Source organism: Aspergillus chevalieri, chromosome 6 (assembly GCF_016861735.1).
Source record: "Aspergillus chevalieri M1 DNA, chromosome 6, nearly complete sequence".
Classification (NCBI taxonomy): Eukaryota; Fungi; Ascomycota; class Eurotiomycetes; order Eurotiales; family Aspergillaceae; genus Aspergillus; species Aspergillus chevalieri.
The window spans coordinates 1,989,855-2,011,972 of record NC_057367.1 but is presented as its reverse complement, the minus strand read 5'-3'; the positions used below and the strand labels follow the sequence as shown (position 1 = coordinate 2,011,972).

The following is a 22,118-nucleotide window of genomic DNA, read 5'->3' as shown; positions in this document are numbered from 1 at the left end:
CATGATATGTACAGATGCATGAACTTTTGAACAAATCGTCATATTTCATAAGTGTTCCATTTAATATTATCCTCGTTTAGACTCTTAAGTTCCTTTAGCTTTCCTACATTAGTCCTTCATTCATGGACATCATGCCTCTTTCTGTAAAGCATTGTCCAAATCACAGAATAACCTGTTTCGCTATACAGACATGGAAAGCGCTCAAATAAGCTCACAAACCAATATAAAAAGTTAGCATTATCATTTTAAGGTGATTCATATGTACATATAGAGGAAAAGGCAAATTGCTCTATATTCCAAAGAGGCTAATGAAGCAATGAAGAAGATAGGTCGAACTGTTTGACCAACTATCATTACGCAAAAGCACCAACTAACGCCATCAACAAAGCCCCACTCGCAACTGCAATGCAAGCTTCGATGCGTCGCTTGCCTCTCAGAGTTTCGTAGCTTGATTCACTCAGAAAATCTTCCGCGAGAAGTTCTACCAAACCAGCAAAAAGCAAGAGACCGCTGCTGATTGCATTCGTTATACCGACCATGAGTAAGCCTGCTGTGCTCGCGGGATCATAGAGATTATGCATGAACAACCCAATGGCTTGACCAATGGGAGTCGTGGTCCCGTATGCGAGACACATAAGCCATGGCTTCATAGAGGATGGCGAAAACAGATCTGGAATAAGCGAGGCAATACGTGACCCAAGAGCGAAACCCTCGAAGGTCTGGTGGAAAGAAATGGCGACGAGGAGCACGACAAATGAAGCCCCCGTAGCGACGCTGACTGCCATTCCAATAAAGATGCTGTGGAAGAGAATGCCTGCCTCGAGTAGAAGGCATTGTAGCAACTGTCGCTGCGCATTCGGATTAGGGTGTCCAGAATTTGTCTGTCGACGGTGTAACGATAGGACAGGGCGATGGCATTCACTTTCATTAAGCATAGAGTCTCCATCTGCGTAAGGTTCAAGTTCTTCGAGACCGGCGTCCTCGTTTTCCTTGTCCGGCTCCACGTTTTGAATAGTATAGCGGTGGTTACCGGATGTTCCTGATGATGAACCAGCCACTGTTGGTTGATGGTTGGCCTCTGGCATGCTCCCAAGATGTATATCATTGGCTCCATCTTGCCAATTGACTCGTGAGTAGCCAGACCCGTCATTTTCAAGCCCACTAGGATCGTCATGCTCCACTTCGTTGATCAGATTATCATAGCCGCTCGCATGAACATGCCCTGCTCCTTTCATGGCGAAAAACATTTCCACGCAAACGACAACAAATACCGAGATCATAGCAACAAACCCAGCCATGGCTCGATAGCTCTTGCTCCAAAATCTAGGAAGGCAGGGGTCTGTAAGAGAAACGAACGCCGTAGGTAGCAAATGAACAAAGGCTGTAGCGATCAGGACACCTGTCCCGAAGTGTCTTGAGATGAAGAGGAAGCGACGTGGTATTGGAAGACGGGGAAACCGCCGGGCTAGGACAGGAAACGAGCATGCTGTATGAAATCGCGAGTCAGTCACGGACCTCTTCTGTGGATAAGGGCTTATATACCTAATGTGCTTAACACAAGGATGAGGAACAGCGCCATTACATGGGCCGGCGTGTTGTAAGCACCGCTTCTTGTCGAGCCACATGTTGCTTTCTCAACGTCCTCATCCCTAACCTCGTTTCGTCGCGAAAGTTCGGCTCTCAGAATAGCGGCAGGGATCTCCGAAATTGACGAAACACTGAGCAAAGCACCTGTGCGATATGTAAAATCAGCAAAAGAGATAAAAGCGATCTTCACAACATAGCGGTACCATGTTGACTGGCCGTCTGGATGCAGCAAAATATTGCTGGGTACTCACCAGATATCCCTGGGTCAGATTCCAGTAATCCAGTGTCCATCTTTTTATTGTTTTGTATAACCCCAGACCCTCATACCTCCATGACCTGTCAGCAAGCTCTTACCTCTGCAAAATTCCGTAATGCCCAGCTGCTTGAGCAAACTGCCCGCGGAGTTGTTGCGATGCTTAAAGGGAAAACCACGAGACGCAATTGATTATATCCGGAGCACTTCGAAACAAACTTCGAGTAGTGGATGAGTTCGTACGAGGCCTTTTGGTGATGTCTTCCCTCGAAGGAGGGGGTTTACCGCAATCCGTGGAAGTGATTCGGACACGCGTTAAAAGCAGAGAGCTGATAATCTTATCGATCAATTTACTGCAACCAATATGCTTAGTAACATGGTAAAAAAAACTAACTAGTTAGTAAGTTATATGTTATTCATTCATTTCGATGGAATCAAGATATACGTAGAACATACATGAATCGCTTTGCTGAGGTGAGCTTAACCGCAGCAAGCGAACTGACATCAAAACTAAAGAAGGTATTTCGGACGAGATCCTCGATTCTAATTCTAGGAAAGTACTTTGCATAGAGCTCTATGCCCAGATAGGCTGTGCACAACACCCCTCCGAGGAAGGTCCCAATGTTATATAGTACGGGTTGGCTTGCTATCTGTTTCGCAGTTTAGTCCAGCCACTGGTCCCTTTTGATCGGCCGCTACTTGGTTCGTTTGCGGATTCTAGTTTGGCATCTTTGTTTCGTGATATGCCTGCACCAGGAAGTGTTATATAATCCCCGCCATTCTTTTCGGGCCCTAGACCACGCTCACGATTATGCTCAACAGGAACACGGGATTTTTGCAGAGACTGAGACGGTTCTTGGGCCTCATCGACCCACTCCTTCTCGAGTAATTCCCATTCTGCACTTGCCATTTCTCCAAGCAGCGTCGATTTTAGTTTGTCCACTACCTTTGTCGGAGTTGGTAGCTTCCACGTTCGCATGAATTCAGTACCCTCCGAAGCGCCCAAGAACGAATGAGCAGTTCCATGAGAATAGTGACCCAGCATAGAGAACGTCTTCGTTCGTTGAATAGTGGTTTTCGGAGAATCTTTTGGAGCCCGCGACTTCGATGGTATGTCACAGCTGGCATATGCTTTCCTTAGGGTCGATACCTGCACAGGAGGAGCAACCAATAGTTGCCATATATTCTTTCCAATGTCGCATACTTCTTCCCATGAGTCCGAAGTCAGATTTAAACCTTGAGTCCGACACAGCCAAGAAACATTCCAAGCTAAAAATGTGGCTCCCTCCAAGAAGAGAGCATATGCTCCAGGGTCCTCTCGCGCTAACTTCGGCAGACTTCTATCAATAAACAGAGGCCGAGGTCGCGGCGCGTAGTGTCGTGGATCTGGCGTTCGCGAAGCTGCCGGGCCGGACGATGATGACTGAGCGAGCGAGCCTGAAGGCAGTTCTCGAGATAGATAGGATCTGGCAGGCGCATAGATTGTCGCCGTTGGATAATCTCTATGAGGGAGAGTTATTTCTGCCGGAAGTCTCAGGGACAAATAATGTGAGATAAGGACAAGGAGATGAGCAATATTGGAAAAGGATGTGGATATGTGAGCTGCTGTGGCACCTATAGTAATAATTAGTTTCATTTGGACAGGGTCAAAATAAAGGGTCTCAACTTTCCATTCATTTCTCGCAAGTCTATGATCGGCATGCCACCAAGCATGTAGGTCTCTTTACTATCCCCGTTGATCCTCTTGCTCTTCTGCCGCAATCCATAGATATTAGCAGCCTCCCTGCAGAGGAATATCCGTGCATCTATTGTCTTGGTGTGCAGATTATGCCAGAGATGTTCCGTCCTTCTGGTGTTGTTTTGTATTGCGGTCAGCATGGCGCCTTCACGCTCCAGAAGTTGATACTTCGCAGATTCAGTGTCAGAATTTCGCCGTGCCAGGGTGAGCTTGCGCTGAGATATATCAAGCTTCTTATCGTTTATTTCAGCGACCAACACTTCAACTTGATCCCCAAGTGTTTTTGTCCTTGTTGATGAATTTGCTTGCCTGTTGGCGATAGCCTGAATGGCCCAGCGACTATGGCCCTCCATAGCTGATTCGGGGACCACTCCATCAATTTCTTCAGCTCTCCCTTGAGTTTCTCTATGTGCGACAGCCTCATCAATTTGTTTTCCTATGACTTCTTTTTCTAAGAGGACTTTCACATGTTCGACTCGCAGTTGGTATAGATGGGAACGGGCACATGTTGCGCAACAGAAAGGCAACCGTGGATTCGGAGCACGAGAACATGCGTGGCAACTCATCGCAAGCGTTCGTGTTTCTCTCAGATATTGAATATTATGTCAGAATCTCGCAGCCCCATGGTCCTCTGGCAGTTGATCGATAGCGGTTCAAACTGCTCAGTCCGACAACGATGTACAACGACGAATCTAACGGTATGAAAACAAAAGTTCTTCATGACTTGACTTTGAGAGAAACGGTCATAGATTGTGATATTTAACGGCGCGAATACCGGACAAGCAGTTTCATGGTATGAGTGAATACCGTAGGAGAGTGTGAATGTAGGAGGGCCGATCGACGGCCGGCCGATTGTCTACGGTCCGATAACGTCACCTGACATCGCGACAGGCACAACGGCCCGATTGGCTGGTCGTTAGAGATCACTATGGATAATGATGCAGCCTCAAGCCTCCAAGGCCAAAGGCCAGTGAATCAATCGGTCTGGTATTACGGACTAGAACTTCCCGTTATAATATCGTTCAACAAACCCTTTCTTTGCCCCCTTACTCTGGTCTTATTTCTTTTTAGCTTCCTATCGCGCATACCTCAGATATACTATATTCGAAAGCCCATAATCGCCTGCAAGCAATCATGGATTCTGCTGGCAGAGAACATGAGGGCACTATCTCCCGCAATGATTCGTATTCATCAAAATTGGCACCGCAAGATAGCAGCGCTGGCCACATGAACTCACAACAACAGTTGACCGAGAAGCTCAGAGACTGTGATTGGGAGCAACTGGAGGAAAAATATGCAAAAGCCATGGAAGAACATGGTAAATCCGAAGAGGAATTGCGAGCCCAAGTCGCGAAACTGCTGGAGGTAATCCCGCTATGCTCGTATTCTCGAGGCTATGTTATTGATTGCTCAATGGCAGATCTTTGTAGCATGGTCCCAAACTACTGTTTTACGCGACGAGGACAGAGCTTTGAAAAGGTTTATTAGCGCAAGTTGTCTATACAGATTAAGAATAACCCCGACTGACTTCTTCCTATAGGTTCAAGACACAAATGCAGCACGTGCAGAACTCTGAAGAACGATTGGAGAACAAAAGGAAGCATTGTACGATATGCCAACCTAACTTTAAAGAGCAATTATGGACACAGACTTAACTCCTCCTATAGATACCGACGTGGTAAAAGCGTTTGAGAGCGCTCTTGCATTGCTAAACGGCCGTGCGAGGCCCTAAATATCACGCATATTGCTGGGATAAGGGATAATGACTTTCGTTCCTCATTTTCACTAGAGTCCGAGGTATGGATGAGCCAGAGAGACTGATACCCAGGATGTGTTGTTACGGAAGCAGGGCTTTGTCAGACAGCAACCGAATTTCCCGGTTTTACCTAAATGCTCGGACCTGTATGGTGCGATATGATCGAAATGATAACATAAATGACAGCATTTTCTATGAACCCGTTTGTATACATGGCCATGTTGGGAGTACTGGAAAACCACGGTATCAGCATGGTACGATCGTAACATCTCCATTTAGAATGAATTGCCATCATATAGCCAAGCATGAAATGGGAAAATAACCATAGAAAACATTCCCATCCAAGAAACGCCGGTGCCAATTTACCGAGCAGAAAATCAAGCATTGCGGCTTATCGCCTATCATCTCTTTTAGCAGCTCTGCCCGTAACATCCTGCCAGGTGGCATCGAAACGTCTTCCGGTGCTCGCCAAAAGACCCTCCTCTTCGGCCTCCTCTGCATCCTCGTCGAGCTGACGCTCGTCCAACTTGGGAGAGCGGAACATTGAAGTGACGAAGACGAGAAGATAAATACCTGGCAGCGCGATGTGAGTACAGTTCGAGTTCGGGAAGACAGAGTACGCTTACCGAGAAAAATGAATTGGGCCCAGAAGAATACGATGCCAAAGAAGGGGAAATTTATCGTTACTCGATTGAGGAATGTACTGGCGACGCTGGGTGTACATACCCGTTTCGCAGCCGAATTATCTGCCAGCTCCGAGCATGGTTTGATGAGATATTTGCTGTTAGAACAATCTGGTTGCCCATCTAGGAGCCCAGAATGACGATCGCAGAATGTTTGCGGCCCAAACGTAGCGTATTGAGGAGCAACCACCATGGACAAAGAATAGTTCAGAGCCAGCGCAGTCAGCATCAACATCGCCGTCGCCAAGAGGAGCGCCTGTGGAGAGGTATGGCCCTTTCTAATCTGGAAGATTCTAATCCAAAGGAATCGAATGCCAATAGAAGCAATGCCAATAACGGAGCTGCTGAAGAATAACAACGCAAGGATAGTGAAAATGACATAGTCGACCGGGAATAACTTGGCAGATTGCACGAAAATCCAGTTGATGGGGTTGAAGACATTGATGTGCCCCAGAATATACCCACAGCGGTGCTTGCAGACTGAATTCTTAGCCTTATCAATTGCCGTCAATGTCATAGAAACCCAGGTTGCGAATGCTATCAGTAGCAAGAGAAGACCACCCAGCAATTTAACTGGGCGGAAAACGGCTTCGATTTTGACCCAGGCCTTCATTAGCCAGCTCCGACCTTCTCCTTGGGCCTCTTCCACAAGCCGTTGTCTTCGAATCAAAGTCCTTTCTTCGCGCACGAGCGTATCCAATTCTCTGCGATCCTTCGAAGACAGGATATCAGGATTCCCTCCACAGCGGCCTTCTAGCTGGCATTGTCGTTCTCTGTTGCTGCTGAGCTGCATACCAGTATTCGCTTTTAGGTTTGGACTCGAAACCGAAGGGGCCGTTTTGATCAAACTGATGGGGAGGAGGGCAAGGCCCGACGAGGTATACAAGACGTATAGACATAAACCAATTGTCGTCAACAATCCAAGGGTAAACGTAAGCGCACGCTCGCCATCTAATCATAAATCAAGATTTGTTAGCAAACAGAGCACTTAAATACAATATACCTGCTCAATGGGTTCTGGGACACTCACGATTCTCAGTCAACAGCTTCTTGAAATAGTCCAGGTCTTGGCCGTCTCTACTCTTCGAAACGGGGACGAAGAAACCAACGAGGAACAACACAACCATTATTGCCACAAAGCACACAGTATACTTAAAAGCGCTCCAGAACCGCTTCCAAATGGTTTGTTCCCCAGATTCGGCAGCGACCTCGTCATATTCTTCGTAGAAGAAGTAGGTGAAAGGGATCACAAGCAGACAAAGAACGGCGTCCAAGGAATAGAGTAGATAGTATACTATCGTCAAGGAATATGTTATTCTGTCCACCACATCCTGAGAAGCCCAGTCTTTGCGCCGACCCAAGGCTGAAGAAGTCGTGGATGAAACCAAAGCGACATCAACGGGCAGTAGGATAACGGTCGCCAACAGAGTGGTGATGGCAAAGATGCATGTCAATGTCACCGAGGGAGAGCGATCGCGAGGCGTTTGATACACATAGATGAAGATGGAGGCTACTGCTATCAGTATAATTATCGCAATCGCATATACGACCCAAATGAGGGACGTTTGTAAAAGGGTCATGTTGGAGTCCTCAGGACGTGTATGTGGCTGTAATCAAAAAACTGACATTTGCGACAAATAACTGGATGAAAGTAGAATCAAAGCCGGAGATATTATGGCATGGCAGAGAATAACAACGGCAACTATGAAACCGGAGTCTGAAGCAATCAGCGCATCTTACGTCATCGCAACGCGAATCGGCCAGGTGCGGTCACGTGTAAAGCTCCGGTCATTCGGCGTCCGCGTTTTCAAGAGCTCCATCCATGGGAGCGAAGATGCGCCCAATCGATATTATTTTTTTTATTTGAATTCTCTAATTCCAACCCTGTTCCAATCTCGCTTTGTTTCTGCCCTTCATAAACTGGAAATGGTTGGGGTTATCCGTGGCAGCTGAGGGAATGATCTAAGAAGCTTCCCAACCAAATTCGATTGTTCATAAACCATGCAGTGTTATACTGAGCTATTGCCCCCGACAGGGGTCACGCATGCCTTGACGGTACCCTTCCTTTCTTCTACTGCAACTAACCTGGTGGTTGTGAGGACGTCGCTTCTTCAAATCTTCTCTCTGCTCAGAATTGCTCGACCGGAAGGTGGAATTAACGGTGACGGGCCAACAAGATCAGAGCAATCCGAGACTACGAAACTGATCCTTGAGAAGGAATGTCCCCTTTCTGGAACAGTAACTGATCTCAGTCGAGTCAAAATTCTGAACTCCAAGAGTGGCGGAGAGGCTATTCTGATTGCGTTTCGAAATGCGAAATTAAGCTTGATTGAATGGGATCAGGAGCGCCATAACATCTCTACCATTTCCATCCACTATTATGAACGAGATGATTTGGCCCGTAGTCCCTGGGTGCCTGATTTGGGCAGTTGTGGCAGCAGTCTCAGCGTGGATCCGAGCAGTAGTTGTGCGGTGTTCAATTTTGGAATTCGGAACCTTGCCATTCTACCTTTCCATCAACCTGGAGATGACTTGGTAATGGATGATTATGACTCGGGCGATGAGGGGAGAAATCATGCTGCTGATGCCGAAAAGACCAAAAGTGGCTTGACCTATCAAACCCCATATGCTTCATCTTTTGTCTTGCCTGTGGCCGCGTTGGACCCTTCCTTACTCCATCCAATAAGTTTCGCCTTTTTATATGAATATAGGGAGCCGACTTTTGGTATTTTGTATTCTCAGGTTTCAACATCAAGCGCGCTTCTCCATGAAAGGAAGGATGCTGTTTTCTATACTGTTTTCACACTAGATTTGGAACAGCGGGCGTCCACAACGTTGCTCTCAGTCTCCAGGCTACCTAGTGATCTCTTCAAAGTGGTAGCTCTTCCGCCACCTGTCGGGGGTGCTTTGCTCATTGGCTCCAACGAGCTGGTGCATGTTGACCAGGCAGGCAAAACAAACGCGGTTGGGGTCAATGAGTTCTCTAGGCAGGTTTCGGCCTTTTCAATGGCCGACCAATCAGACCTTGCTCTTCGCCTCGAAGGGTGCACAGTTGAACGCCTTGCCGATAATAACGGTGATTTATTAATGGTGCTTTCCAACGGTGATTTTGTTTTGGTCAATTTTAGGCTTGATGGAAGGTCAGTGTCTGGCATTTCGGTGCAACCTCTACCTGCCACCGCAGGTGGAAATATCATGAAGTCACCTCCATCATGTTCCGTTTTCCTTGGAGATGGGAGACTATTTGTCGGTAGCGAGAATGCGGATTCGTTGCTTGTGAGCTGTTCCAATTCAACCTCTGGCACCAAGAAACCGCGGTCACAGCTCAAGCATGATGTGGACGATTTTGACGGTCTCTCGGATGAGGATCAAAGCGAAGACGACGCCTACGAAGATGATCTATATTCATCGGCGCCTGACATGCCTGCCGACGGGCGTCGTGCATCTACTGAGACATCGACATTTGGGCCATACAGTCTCAGAGTAGACGACAGACTGCCCAATATTGGCCCACTGAGAGATGTAGCCTTGGGTAAATCCTTCTCCAATGTGACGAGCAAGGATCCCAATGCCGAGGGTGTCTCTTTGGAGCTTGAACTCGTGGCGACTCAAGGCTCCGACAGAAGTGGCGGCCTAGTGGTGATGAAACGCGCGATTGACCCTCATGTCATTACTTCCATGGAGGTTGCTTCGGCCGACAACGTCTGGGCAGCATCTGTGGCCCACAGAAAAACGGCACTGACCAGCGCTACCGATAAAGCGGATAAGAAAGAGATCCGCCATTATGTGATCATTCCGAGCATCAAGGATTCTGAGAATGAAGAATCGGAAGTATTTGTTGTGGATGGGAGTGACTTGAAACCTTTCAAAGCACCCGAATTCAACCCGAACAGGGATTTCACAATTGATGTTGGCGTGTTGGCAGAGAAGACTCGGGTGGTTCAGATTCTAAGAAACGAAGTTAGAAGCTATGATATTGGTGAGTGCTATATTTGTACTAATTGAAAAAAGAGTGTGACAGTGATGCTAATAAAGAGTGGCTTAGACTTGGGCTTAGCCCAGATTTACCCCGTATGGGATGAAGATACCAGCGAAGAACGAATGGCAGTGAGCGCCAGTTTTGCAGACCCGTACCTTGCGATTCTTCGGGATGATTCGACGTTACTACTTCTCCAAGCAGATGACAGTGGGGATCTCGACGAATTACCGATTAATGAAACCATTACTTCGACAAGATGGCTTTCATGTTGTCTATACCGAGACACCAACAAGGTCTTTTCCCTTTCCGAATCAACCCATGATGGTTCTAGCGAGAGCGATGTTCTTCTCTTTCTGCTGAGTTCAGATGGAAAATTATCTGTAAGTACCGGAAATGAAAATTTCCATCCAACCTCCAGATTGCATGCTTACAGTTCTAAATCGCAGATTTTCCGACTTTCTGACCAAAAGCTACTGTCAACTATCGACGGAGTTGATTGCTTGCAGTCGATTCTCTCAATTGACCCACCAAAACGGTCTACTACGCGTGAGAAGCTAGTTGAGGCTATTGTCGCAGACCTCGGAGATTCATATAGTAGTCAGCCGTATTTGATCGTATGCATTTATTTTAAAGCAGTTCGATTTCTTACATGAAACTGACATGGACACAGGTGCGAACCGAGAATGACGACCTTTTCATATACAGGCCGTACTTAGGCCCAGGTGCAACGAACGGGGAGTCGCCTAGTTTGAGTTTCTTTAGGGAGACGAACCATTTTCTACCAGAGGTCCCTTCCAGTTTGGATGCGGATAACTCGAATGGGAACTTTCAAGGGACTAAATCCTTGCGTATATTGCCCAATGTGTCGGGGTTACGTGCTGTCTTCATGCCAGGTGCATCAGCGGGATTCGTTGTTAAGACACCTACAAGTGTGCCTCATGTCATGCGCCTAAGCGGAGGCTATGTACGAGGTCTAAGTAACTTTGACTCGTCTGCTCTTGGATGTGTTGACGGTTTTGTTTATGTGGATTCAAAGGTTTTTTTTTTTTTCCCCTTTTCTAGGGTACATGTACTGATCGAAATTGCAGGATGTCATTCGAGCATGTCAGTTGCCTAAAGACACGCAATTCGACTATCCGTGGACATTGCGAAAGGTTCACATAGGGGAAAATGTTGACCATTTGGCTTATTCTTCTTCGTCCGAAACGTATGTACTTGGGACTAGCCACAAGGCCGAATTTAAACTGCCTGAAGATGACGAGCTTCATCCTGAATGGCGTAATGAAGGTCAGTTTAAATAACGCAAGCATGATGTGAAACAAACTAATGCATTCTAGTCATCTCATTTCTGCCCGAGGTGGATCAAGGCTCGCTTAAAGTTGTCAGTTCAAAAACATGGTCTGTTGTTGATAGGTATGCGACAAAAGCGATTAGGTCATATACACATATACTGACTTGCTTTGTAGCTATCCTCTGGGCCCTGCCGAGCATGTGATGGCGGTCAAAAATATAAACCTTGAGATTTCGGAGAACACGCACGAGCGTAAGGACATGATCGTTGTCGGAACAGCCATTGCCCGAGGCGAAGACATACCAGCGCGCGGCTGCATATACGTGTTCGAGGTTATCAAAGTGGTCCCGGACCCGGAGAAAGAAGAAACAGACCGCAAACTGAAACTCATAGGCAAGGAACCAGTCCGAGGCGCTGTGACGGCGTTGTCTGGGATTGGCGGACAGGGCTTTCTCATTGCTGCACAAGGGCAAAAGTGCATGGTTAGGGGTCTCAAAGAAGACGGGAGTCTTCTTCCTGTTGCATTCATGGATATGCAATGCTATGTCAACGTGGTCAAGGAACTCAAAGGCACTGGAATGTGTATACTGAGTGACGCTGTGAAGGGGACCTGGTTTGCAGGCTACTCGGTATGCGTTCTACAATTTCCAACATGGGTACCTCGACTAACAATCTATACAGGAGGAACCGTATAAGATGAGTCTGTTCAGCAAAGACCCAGAATATCTCGAGGTCGTTGCTGCAGATTTCCTCCCAGAAGGCGACAAACTATTCATTCTAGTCGCCGATAGCGACTGCAACCTTCACGTCCTGCAATATGACCCGGAGGGTAAGCTCTTTCCACCCCACCTTTCTATCACAATTCTGATAAGACATCAAACTAACCCAAAACAGACCCCAAATCATCCAACGGCGATCGTCTCCTAAGCCGCAGCAAATTCCACCTCGGCCACTTCGCAACCACCCTAACCCTCCTCCCCCGAACCGCCGTCTCCTCCGAACAAGCCCTCCTGCAACCCGACCAGATGGACATCGACGAGATTCATACGGCGAACCACCAGGTCCTCGTCACGACGCAGAACGGTTCCGTCGGGCTCATCACGCCCGTTGCGGAGGAATCATACCGTCGTCTTTCGGCATTACAGTCTCAGCTCACTAATACCATTGAGCATCCGTGTGGATTGAACCCTCGTGCGTTCCGGGCGGTTGAGAGTGACGGGGCTGCTGGAAGGGGAATGGTTGATGGTAGTCTATTGTGCCAGTGGTTGGATCTGGGTAAGCAACGCAAGACGGAAATTGCCAGTAGAGTGGGTGCGAATGAGTGGGAGATCAGGGCAGATCTCGAGGCTATTAGTGGTGGTGGGCTTGGATATTTGTGATTCTTTTTACTATTTTAGTAATTAAAAAAAGAGTTGAAAGAGGATAATTTGGATAGACTTTTCTGCTAATGTTATATCCATTTGCTATTATAATGACTATTAGTATATGTAGAAATGATGTTTGTCGACACGATCGACAATATCTGAAATGATATCTATCCTAAAAAAGTAGATCCTTGAGGTAAGGTTCTATGAAATGAAGCAGAGACTTCGGTCAAATGTCCCAGACAAACCAGCCGAATGAGAAAAAAGGAAGAGAAAAAGAGGAGTGGTCTGTTACTTCACTCCGGTACCCTAAGGGTGAGATACCCATAACCAAAACTCCGGGGTAGTGAAGAAAATAATGACGAAAAAACCGAATATAAACGCCTTAACCCACCCACCAAAATATATGACCTGGAGTTATATTCCAATAATGCAACCAAGACCAGTAACTTATTTCCTTTCTTTCCCCCCCTTTTTTATAAATAACACCCTTTCTTAATAAACATCCTCTGCAAAATACCGCTTGCTTCGACCCCGGGCTGTGACGAACTTGGTCTCCGGCATTGTGGTATGATGTACAACATGAGGCCGGTATACTGCATCAACCGGTGTTTGCCAATCATCTAATCCCAAGGGAAAGTACTCATAAAGCAAGTCGGAACTATCATTGGGGAACGGCAACGAGGATGTGAATGGCTGTTGCATATTTGTGGTGTCCAAGAGGGGTAGTGACGAAGTGACATTCTGGGTTTCTGTCCGCGAAGCGCCATGGGACAGTTTTCGCATCTTTGCGGGAGGAACAGAGTTATCCCAGGCGAGGTCTTTGTGCGATAGGTCATTGCTGGAGTAGGATGACACGGTGGTAGGGGGATCATTAGGATCGAGCATGTGGCTATCTTCATCGTCCAATATTGATAGGTTGATGGGGGCTGCAATTGAATGCGCACGCTGTTGTATTTGTGTGCCCTGGGGGAAGTCCGGACTTGGCTGAGACTGATAAAGAGATGATATTTGAGCAGGTAACGACCCAGTGCTACTTCTTGCTGTCTGTGGCATTCTGGCCCAGTCCGAAGGAGATGCCTGCTGCTGCACTACACCTGCGGAGGCCTCTGGGGCCGACGTGTCCGGAGAATTACTTTTGACAGTGGATCTGTTATTGGTCGTCCTAGCTGGCGTCATACTAGCACGGGGTGTTGATTCACTCGTTGGAGTACGATTGATGGCGGTTGAAGTTGATGCTGCATTGGTGTGCTTCCGTGATGCAGCAGCGCTACCGCTCAAAGGCAGATCCTTGCGGGACTGGAAATTGCGCGGGCTGCGACCCCGAACAATCACCGGGGCCGAGTGAATCTCGCTGATGGGAATCTTGGCGCCAGTAGACAAGGTTGCGACGACCTTGAGACGGACGACAAAGTGTTGTTGCAGCTCTTTCCGGCGACCATTGTTGGCCGTTGCGACGCGGAATTGGAGACGCTTCCATGCAATGGGGAAGGTGGCATAGTCGGTGTCCAAGTCCTGACCAGCCATGATGTCCAAGGGGATCGGAGGCGGTTCCTTTTCGACTTTGGGCGGGGGGTTCTCTTCGACAATGGAAGCAGAAGCGTTGCTACCTCCATTGTTGTTATTGGCAGCGGGAGTCTTCCAAGGTACGGAGATGATCTTGACGGAATTGCCCTCGACGGACTCTGTAGCTGACACGGTGAGTTCCTGAGCAAGGATGGGTATTCGGTCTCCCTGGTCGGTCATGATGTAGCGCAAACTGCGGGGCAACGTGACTGAACCGGTGATCTGGAACAGATTGCGGCGGTAACATGTCAACTCTGCACCCTGCTGGGGTGGTGCGTGCTCTGCGGGGGAGGTAGTCCAAGGCGATTCTGCGAGGAAGAACATGCCATGCAGTTGAGCGGACATGGATATCGAGGTCCTGCGAAGGGAATAGTCGAGCAAGGTGAAGTTGAAGACGGGGACCGAAAAGCTCAGCAGCTTATTGTTGTGATCAATTGACGAATCCGGGGGTGGGGGCTGCTCGGGGGGGACCTGTTCAAATGGGGAGACCATGTCGGTTGTCGCAAAGGGATCCTCATAGCCGGAGGGGAAGTGTTTCAATGGTCCGGGTATGCCATGTTGAGAGGAAAAAGTCATAGGATCATCACCGCTGGTCGCCCCAAGGTCTCAGTAAGTACAATGCTCTTTTCGCTAAAAGAAGGAGGGGGAAGGAACATACCCGACAAACGTCTCCGAATCAAAATTGGAGGGTTGATCAGGAAGATCCATACCGGGGACGGAGCTGAGATAGTCTACACCTTGGAGATTGCCGAGCGATAAGGGACTGGCCAAGTAGGGCATAGCCATGGTATCGAAGCCCTCCATGGTAAGAGAGGGCAGTGATTGAACCGGACCAGACGGAGAGAGGAAAGGAGGAGGGGAGAAGAAGGATGAGGAGAGGAGAGGAGCAGAGAGGGATACCCGTCGGTCAATTGGCGGAGGCAACACCGCGCAGGGACAGTGGGAGAGGAGAGGGAAAAAGGAGAAGAGAGGAAAGCAAAAGAGAAGAAGAAAAAGAAAAAGGTCAAGTAAAAAGAAAGAACGAATGACAGCGAAGAGGAGAAAACAAGAACAGAAGAGGAAAGGGATCGAGAGAGAGAGAAGAGGCTGAAGATACGATCGCAAAGTGCAGAAACGACCGAAAAGAGCGAGAGACGCAATGATGCAAACAGGATCAGAGCGATCAAGTGGGAACCACCATTGCGGAAGTTTTTGAACTGGATCTCTCTTTCTGGTCTCGCAGTCCTTGGATTGAGAGAGAAAGGAAAAGTGTGGAGGTGAGGAATTGAGAGAGAGAAGATGGAGAATGGAAAGCGGAGAACAGAACCAAAGACCCAGAAACACTGCAGACGGAACAATAATGCCTTTTGTTATTTTGTTTATATACTGTTCTGTATGATTTTAAATACTGAGCTGAAAAAAAAAAAAAGTCACATGTCTTGGTAACTGTACATAGTTAAGTCTCTATTCCGTACATACAGCTGTCTTCTGTTAGTGTCCGTCGCGGGTCTGTCGATCGATCTGACTTTTGCATGTTATTACTATTTTTTTTTTCTTTTTCTTTATAAGTAATAATAATTGTGTATGTCTATCTCCAATTAGTCCTATTGAAACATTGTTCTAACCAGAGAATTTACTGGACGAGAATGGTAATACGCTAAATGCTTTCCGAATCAGGCAAGGCGGGTCAAGGCTCGTGCGCAGGCTCCACTGCGAAACCCGGGGAATCAAGTCTGTCTGTTTTCTCCGAATTCGTATACATATGGGGTAGTAGTATGCTTACAGGATATAACTCTCAATAGATTCTTGTATAATCATAATAATTGTATATATTGATCAATTTATGCCATACATACACTAGGTTTGACAGCCGTGATACTGAAGGTACCGTACCGTACCGTACATAACCGTACCAACCCGTCCCACGGCCGCCAGTCACTGGCCAGACCCCGCTCAGCCCTCCAGGGGCACTAATCCTGATCCGGCATGTCTCACAGTTAACCATCAAGTATAACAACACAAGTAGAACAAGGAACGAGGACACTTGATTACAGTGGTTGAACCAGAGATACCTGGATCAATAGTCTGCGTTCATCACAATATCTATCACTTTGTCTAGGAGTGTCCGCAAGCAGTCACTTGCTCCACCTGCCGCCACTTTCCGCCGTGGATCATCCGAGGGCGATCTGGCACTATACCCAATCGAGCCATCTCCTCCTGTTTGATTGGATGCATCCAGCTGTGACCGTTCATTGCATATCGTCCAATCGGAGCCACTCAGTTACTGTGTACACTAGAACCGTACAGGAGTCATTATTATGTACCAAATGCACAAAGAAAGGCAGAGAACACAATACTATGGATGAGGCCCCATCCATACCGTCGCATCGCAATTAACCTCCTCGTATTGATGCAACATCTCAAATCCCATTCCAGACAGACACTCCAAGTTGCTGTCTCCATCCACCTAATTCCCGGTTAGTCTTTATTGTCAAAACCAGACCGGAAAGAAATTTTTTCTACTCACACAATCCAAGACAACCGCTTTCGCCCCCTGCTTGCGGCTCTGCTTGATTCCCAGAAACATCAATCCCTGCAGAATCGTCGCATACTCCCCCACCAATGGGGAAATCACCGGAGACGAGACCCCGCCCGCCAAAACCGGTTGATTCTTCAGCGCCGCCATGTGCGCCGCCAATACCGATCGCGCATTGTAAATGACTACACTGCCAAGAATTCCCCCGTCGTCTGCCCGTAGCGCCCGGATGATTCCGCAGTCCGGTGCACCTCCCAGGGCCACTTGGTAGATGTCTTGCAGCCCTGGCCGCAAGTTCGTTCGCACATGATCCAACACCACCTCCGCATAGTCCCATCCATATACTAAATCATACCGCACTGCCGTATGGTTCTGGAGCGCCTCTACAAGCCCGTTTGGCGGCGTCCATGTTGTCGCATTGCGCAGCACCACGCTGCATACTGGCCGCGACAGCGCTGTGTTCCAGCCCAGGTTTGCAAACCACTGCCGCAGCCGTTTCCGCTCTACCGGATATGTAGTCGGTATACCTAAGTATATCCCAGGGAGTCGCGAGCCTAGCTGGAATCGCTTGATTCCCTTGCACTGGAGCAGGATGTGAATGGCCCGGTGGTGGAGTGATCTCCCGATCGACAGCCTTCGTCGCGATGGGTCCACTATCAGTGATCCAATAACACCGGTCCCAGTCGATCGGAAAAAATACGTCGAGCAAAACCCGTACAGGGCTTGTGTGCTGCTATTTCTTACCACCAGATGCGCCTCGACCACTTCTGCTCGTCGGAGAAGGAAACTGCTGGATGTCACACCCTGCAGCTCTGAGTCCTGCGCATTATCCGCTCGAACAATGTCCAGCAAGGCATCCAACGCATGTGAATCTCGATCTTCGTTCCAACTTTCCACCAGCCAATGCTGTCTTGCCTGATGCAGCTTCTGACTACGGCTGATAGAACCTGGCAGGGATCCTGTTGGTATCAGCTCTCCGTACAGCACCTGGACCAGTGCTTCTAATGCCGGCTCAGTGAAGTCGTACGTGCAGATGTAGGTCTCAATTGACTGATCCGTCGCGAAGTCGTACGGTGAGCTAGCTGCCACGACCACGAGGGGCTTCTCGCGTGGTTGCCCTGCTTGCGACATCCTGCAGAGCATCGACACGTGCTTTGTGAAGCCATGCTGGTACAAATGTCGGTTTGCATCTGCTGTGACAACAATGACCGCACTGGCCCGTTCGATAAGGTTCTCGTGAATTGGGCGGACCCCATTGGTTGTGTAGGACGTGTGTAACACTCGACTGTTGCGCTGCCGTGAGAGGCACTGCCCTAGCTCCTTGAAGACGCTTTCGCCACTGAGAACCGACGCTGTCCGATCCCAGGCAATGGAATCCTCGAGTGACAGACCTAGATGTGCTGCCACAGACCGCGATACGGCCGAGGCGGGTAGCGGCTTCACCAGTGGTGTTAGTAACAAGAGTTCCTCGTTTGGATTAAGGATGCTGGATAGCGGCAGCAAGTTCCTCTTATCGCGCACCACTGAAATAGAACCACCATATGCTCTTTTGGCAAGACTCGTATGACTAGGCTGCATCTGAGTTAGCGCATGCAGACCTGGAGGGTTCAATGCCTGCTCCCAGGACGTGCATCGAGCTTTCATTTGCAAAACGCGACGAAGGGATTGCCCGATCCGACCACGGCTGATGATCCCATTCTCGACCCCGAGTTTCAGTCCATTTATGGCTTCCTGCTGCACGACAAAGGACCTGCAAAGAAGAATAATGTCGCAACCTGCGTTTTTCGCCATCACCGTACCACCACCCACACCGATGTTGTGGGTCAGCGCCTCCATCTCCAGGCACTCTGAAACCACCACTCCACGGAAGTCTAGGTCCTTCCGCAGCAAGTCATCTACAACCTGCTCACTCAAACAGGCATGCATGACATTGACCCCTGCAGATGACATAGATACCCCGCCCACCATCATAGAATCCAAGCCGTGGGCAATTGCATTACGAAAAGGCACCAGCGCCGATAAACTGAGCTGATCCAAAGTTTCGGTAATGAGAGGAACGTCCGATTGTGACCCCAGGAATTCCAGATTGCCATACGATGGGAAATGCTTGCCGCATGTTGCCAGACCCGCCTCCTGGAAGCCTCTCACGAACTCCGCGCCATACTGCGATACCTCTTGCGGGTCATCGCCCGTCGTGCGCACTCCCAGTGGTTGGCTCTTGACGTTCGTCAAAACGTCCAAGACCGGGCCCAGGATCCAGTTGACCCCGACCGCTCTAAGTTCTTGCGCTGTCGCGAGGGCTACCTCATGCGCCAGGGCTTGGGATCCCGTCGCTGCAACTCCCATGGCGCTGGGGAACTGTCTGATATAGGTCTCATCATACAAACTATTAACCCCGCCATTCTCTTGATCCAGGGCAATCAGCAGAGGTACTGGATGACCCGCATTTCGGGCGATGGTTTGCAGTTCGAGAACCAATCGCGTCGCCTCCTCTGCGGCTGTCAATAATCAGTTCGCTTATACATATTATAGTCAATAGAAGAAAAGGAGAAAAAGATAATACATTTCAGATTCTTGGCTGACAATAAAACAGAACCCAAGTGATGGTTCTCAATGAGTGAACGGATCTGAGGATTGACAGAGGTCCCATCAAAGCCCATCATAAATAGCTGGCCCATCTGCCTATAAAGACATGGGAAAGGCCATAGGCCATAATGACCCTGTCAGCAATGCACACCAGGTCTATACGAACAAAATGACGCCAAGAAATCATCGATAAGAGCCCTACCTGTCAAGATCCTCCCAGCCAGAGGGCAACAACTCCTCATTCGGGGCCATTATGGCCCTGAATTGGAGAAGCGAGGTATGTCAGCGACAATTGGGGGCCAGGGAGGGGTTGAAACCCTATGTCCCCTCTCCCCTGACCCTGTCAAAGCCAATCAAACAAACGAAGAGTAGCTAGATAGCTTAGCTTCTAGCTGTTTTCGCAATAGCGTATGGAATGACGGTAACAGGTAGGAGCAGTAGGTTGTAGTGGAGGGGAGGGGCATCAGCCGGATTGGGTGAGGAGAAATGCAGCTGCACGAAAACCTGCAACCGGAAGCCGATGAATGTGTGTAACTATCCCGAAACCGTTGTCTGACATCCGGGAGAAAAGCTATAACTAGCACAGGAGTCAGCAGTTATCGAGACCGCACACCATAGGCATGATAGCGAGAGAGATAGATAGTAATCCCAATCAATCGACCGTATCGGGAGGATAATGAGCATGTTTGTCCAGTTTGTTTCCTTCTCTTTGCCCCGGACTAGCCACGTGACCATAACCATACTGAAACATGCGGGGATACCGTACCGTAACGTATTATACAGTACCGTACGGACCGTTCCATACAACGGTTGCACTTGCCTTGGAGCCGCTGTCGGCTCCCCGAATGGCAATCCGAATGCAACGGTGGAGTCAGGTGTCATACTTAGTCATACGGTGGTGATTGCGGGATGACGATGAATGTCATCCCGATAAGAAAATGGCACCTCCGGCTGCAACATTAGATGACAGGCTGAAAATCGGAAGCACAGAAAAGGTAAAGACAGGCACAGGCAGAAGGGGGAGAGAATACAAGAAAAGGGGAATGCGTCATATATTCTATGGAACCGGCGAGATTACCAGTAGGAGTATATCACCCATTCGCCTGGAGATAGGGCAGACATCTTCGCCACGACCGGATGAGGAGACCTGCGCACCTGATGGAGATAAAGAAATTCATTTGCTGCTTTTGGATATTGGATTCGTCAGAGAAGAGCTGAGTCTGTCAATACAGTACTATAGCGTAAAATGAGTCGCATTTGCAAATGTCACTCTTTAGGCGTTCTCTCCACCATGACTGCAACGGATCCATGGGTGGCCATGATGGAGGCCTGGACTTTTTGTCTTTCTCTTTCTTACTCCTCTTCTTATTCTGTCTTTTGATTCTTGACTGCTCCTCTTCTTCCGCTTTTCTTCATCTATATACACATATACACACATCTGAGAATTTCTCTTGTACGATCTTAGCTTCTCGGTGACGTATCCACGCAGCCCTCAAAATGTATCTTATCCCTTATCCCTTTTCTCTTCTTTCTTCTACCAGACTAACTGGCTCTAGGAGAGTCATCGTCAGGGAAAATGCTCTGGCAGTGTCAGAGTATATCGCAGACTACATTATCAGTATGCTTCCCTCTATCTTTCACTTAATTGTTCTCGAACGCGCAGCATGCTAATAAGGTCCAGCGCGCATCAAGACATTCCAGCCAACCCCGGACCGGCCCTTCGTACTCGGACTCCCTACCGGCAGCAGCCCAGAGATTATCTACAATATCTTGGTGCGCCGCTACAAAGCCGGCGACATCTCGTTTAAGAATGTCGTGACGTTCAACATGGTATTGCATTTTTGACTCCCTTGGAAAGGAGTACATATACTAATAAAAGATAGGATGAATATGTCGGCCTCCCCCGTGAACATCCCGAATCCTACCACAGCTTCATGTACAAGCACTTCTTCTCGCACGTCGACATTCTGCCACAGAACATCAACATCCTGGACGGAAATTCCCCAGATCTAGCCGAAGAATGTGCCTCGTTCGAAGACCGCATCGTCAGCTACGGAGGTATTGAGCTTTTCCTTGGAGGAGTCGGCTCAGACGGCCACATTGCGTTCAACGAGCCTGGCTCCTCGATGAGCAGCCGCACGCGTGTCAAAACTCTGACATACGATACTATCTTGGCTAACTCGCGCTTCTTCGACAATGACATGTCCAAGGTGCCGCACATGGCCCTGACAGTGGGTATCCAGACCATCATGGACGCACGCGAAGTTGTCATTGTAGCTACTGGCCCGCACAAGGCAGTTGCTCTGGAAAAAGGCCTCGAAGGCCCCGTCAACCACATGTGGACACTGTCTGCATTGCAGCTCCACCGGCACCCGCTCATCGTATGTGACCGGGACGCAACCCTCGAGCTTAAAGTCAAGACAGTCCGATACTTCGAGGGAATTGAGCAGGCCGGAACGGATGCCCGTACCCAAGGTCCGTGGTTGGCTCACAAACCTAAGACACCCAAGGCCTATGTTCCTCAACAGCAGCCAACCCCGAAGGCAACACCTACGAAGATGCCCCAGCCATTGCGCATCAATACAGAGCTTCAGCGGTCATTTGATGATGACGAGTTGACCCCTGATAGCATGTCCTCCCGGATGGTCGACTCGGCCGTCAGTGGACTAGACTCGATGCTCAAGGATGAGCTGATGTTTGATCGGATGGGATCCCGCGTAACTGCCAACTAATTGCCAATTTGGGTGATTTTAACGATTTGTAACCAGTAGAACTTTCGGATTGCTTTCTTTTCTGTTGG

At 48.6% G+C, this 22,118-nt stretch overlaps 8 protein-coding genes across 8 annotated transcripts; 3 read left to right on the top strand and 5 right to left on the bottom strand.

The window, feature by feature from the left end:
- Positions 1-353: 353 nt before the first annotated feature.
- On the bottom strand, positions 354-1,878 carry ACHE_60719S (putative ZIP family zinc transporter; the record flags this gene model as incomplete). Its single annotated transcript, XM_043281924.1, has 3 exons — positions 354-1,486; positions 1,543-1,731; positions 1,839-1,878. The coding sequence occupies 3 exons, from the start codon at positions 1,876-1,878 to the stop codon at positions 354-356; spliced, it is 1,362 nt and encodes a 453-aa protein (XP_043139355.1).
- A 1,594-nt stretch (positions 1,879-3,472) lies between these two features.
- On the bottom strand, positions 3,473-4,144 carry ACHE_60718S (Atg14 domain-containing protein; the record flags this gene model as incomplete). The annotated part of the gene is made up of 1 exon (XM_043281923.1): positions 3,473-4,144. The coding sequence occupies one exon, from the start codon at positions 4,142-4,144 to the stop codon at positions 3,473-3,475; it is 672 nt and encodes a 223-aa protein (XP_043139354.1).
- Positions 4,145-4,712: 568 nt separating this feature from the next.
- On the top strand, positions 4,713-5,310 carry ACHE_60717A (uncharacterized protein; the record flags this gene model as incomplete). Its single annotated transcript, XM_043281922.1, has 4 exons — positions 4,713-4,943; positions 4,999-5,057; positions 5,119-5,183; positions 5,246-5,310. 4 exons carry the CDS (start codon positions 4,713-4,715, stop codon positions 5,308-5,310), a joined length of 420 nt encoding a protein of 139 aa, XP_043139353.1.
- Positions 5,311-5,725: 415 nt separating this feature from the next.
- On the bottom strand, positions 5,726-7,597 carry ACHE_60716S (putative LMBR1 domain protein; the record flags this gene model as incomplete). Its single annotated transcript, XM_043281921.1, has 3 exons — positions 5,726-5,907; positions 5,961-6,968; positions 7,048-7,597. The coding sequence occupies 3 exons, from the start codon at positions 7,595-7,597 to the stop codon at positions 5,726-5,728; spliced, it is 1,740 nt and encodes a 579-aa protein (XP_043139352.1).
- Positions 7,598-8,018: 421 nt separating this feature from the next.
- On the top strand, positions 8,019-12,666 carry CFT1 (cleavage/polyadenylation factor CFT1; the record flags this gene model as incomplete). The annotated part of the gene is made up of 9 exons (XM_043281920.1): positions 8,019-9,996; positions 10,063-10,376; positions 10,443-10,610; positions 10,667-11,032; positions 11,085-11,283; positions 11,334-11,409; positions 11,463-11,916; positions 11,969-12,116; positions 12,182-12,666. The coding sequence occupies 9 exons, from the start codon at positions 8,019-8,021 to the stop codon at positions 12,664-12,666; spliced, it is 4,188 nt and encodes a 1,395-aa protein (XP_043139351.1).
- A 480-nt stretch (positions 12,667-13,146) lies between these two features.
- ACHE_60714S (NDT80/PhoG-like DNA-binding family protein) lies at positions 13,147-15,021 on the bottom strand (the record flags this gene model as incomplete). Its single annotated transcript, XM_043281918.1, has 2 exons — positions 13,147-14,806; positions 14,876-15,021. 2 exons carry the CDS (start codon positions 15,019-15,021, stop codon positions 13,147-13,149), a joined length of 1,806 nt encoding a protein of 601 aa, XP_043139350.1.
- Positions 15,022-16,552: 1,531 nt separating this feature from the next.
- ACHE_60713S (putative beta-N-acetylglucosaminidase) lies at positions 16,553-19,570 on the bottom strand (the record flags this gene model as incomplete). Its single annotated transcript, XM_043281917.1, has 4 exons — positions 16,553-16,663; positions 16,724-19,230; positions 19,296-19,414; positions 19,521-19,570. The coding sequence occupies 4 exons, from the start codon at positions 19,568-19,570 to the stop codon at positions 16,553-16,555; spliced, it is 2,787 nt and encodes a 928-aa protein (XP_043139349.1).
- Positions 19,571-20,815: 1,245 nt separating this feature from the next.
- ACHE_60712A (putative glucosamine-6-phosphate deaminase) lies at positions 20,816-22,050 on the top strand (the record flags this gene model as incomplete). Its single annotated transcript, XM_043281916.1, has 4 exons — positions 20,816-20,817; positions 20,875-20,936; positions 21,000-21,148; positions 21,202-22,050. Coding segments are annotated over 4 exons (1,062 nt in total).
- Between the last annotated feature and the right edge of the window lie 68 nt (positions 22,051-22,118).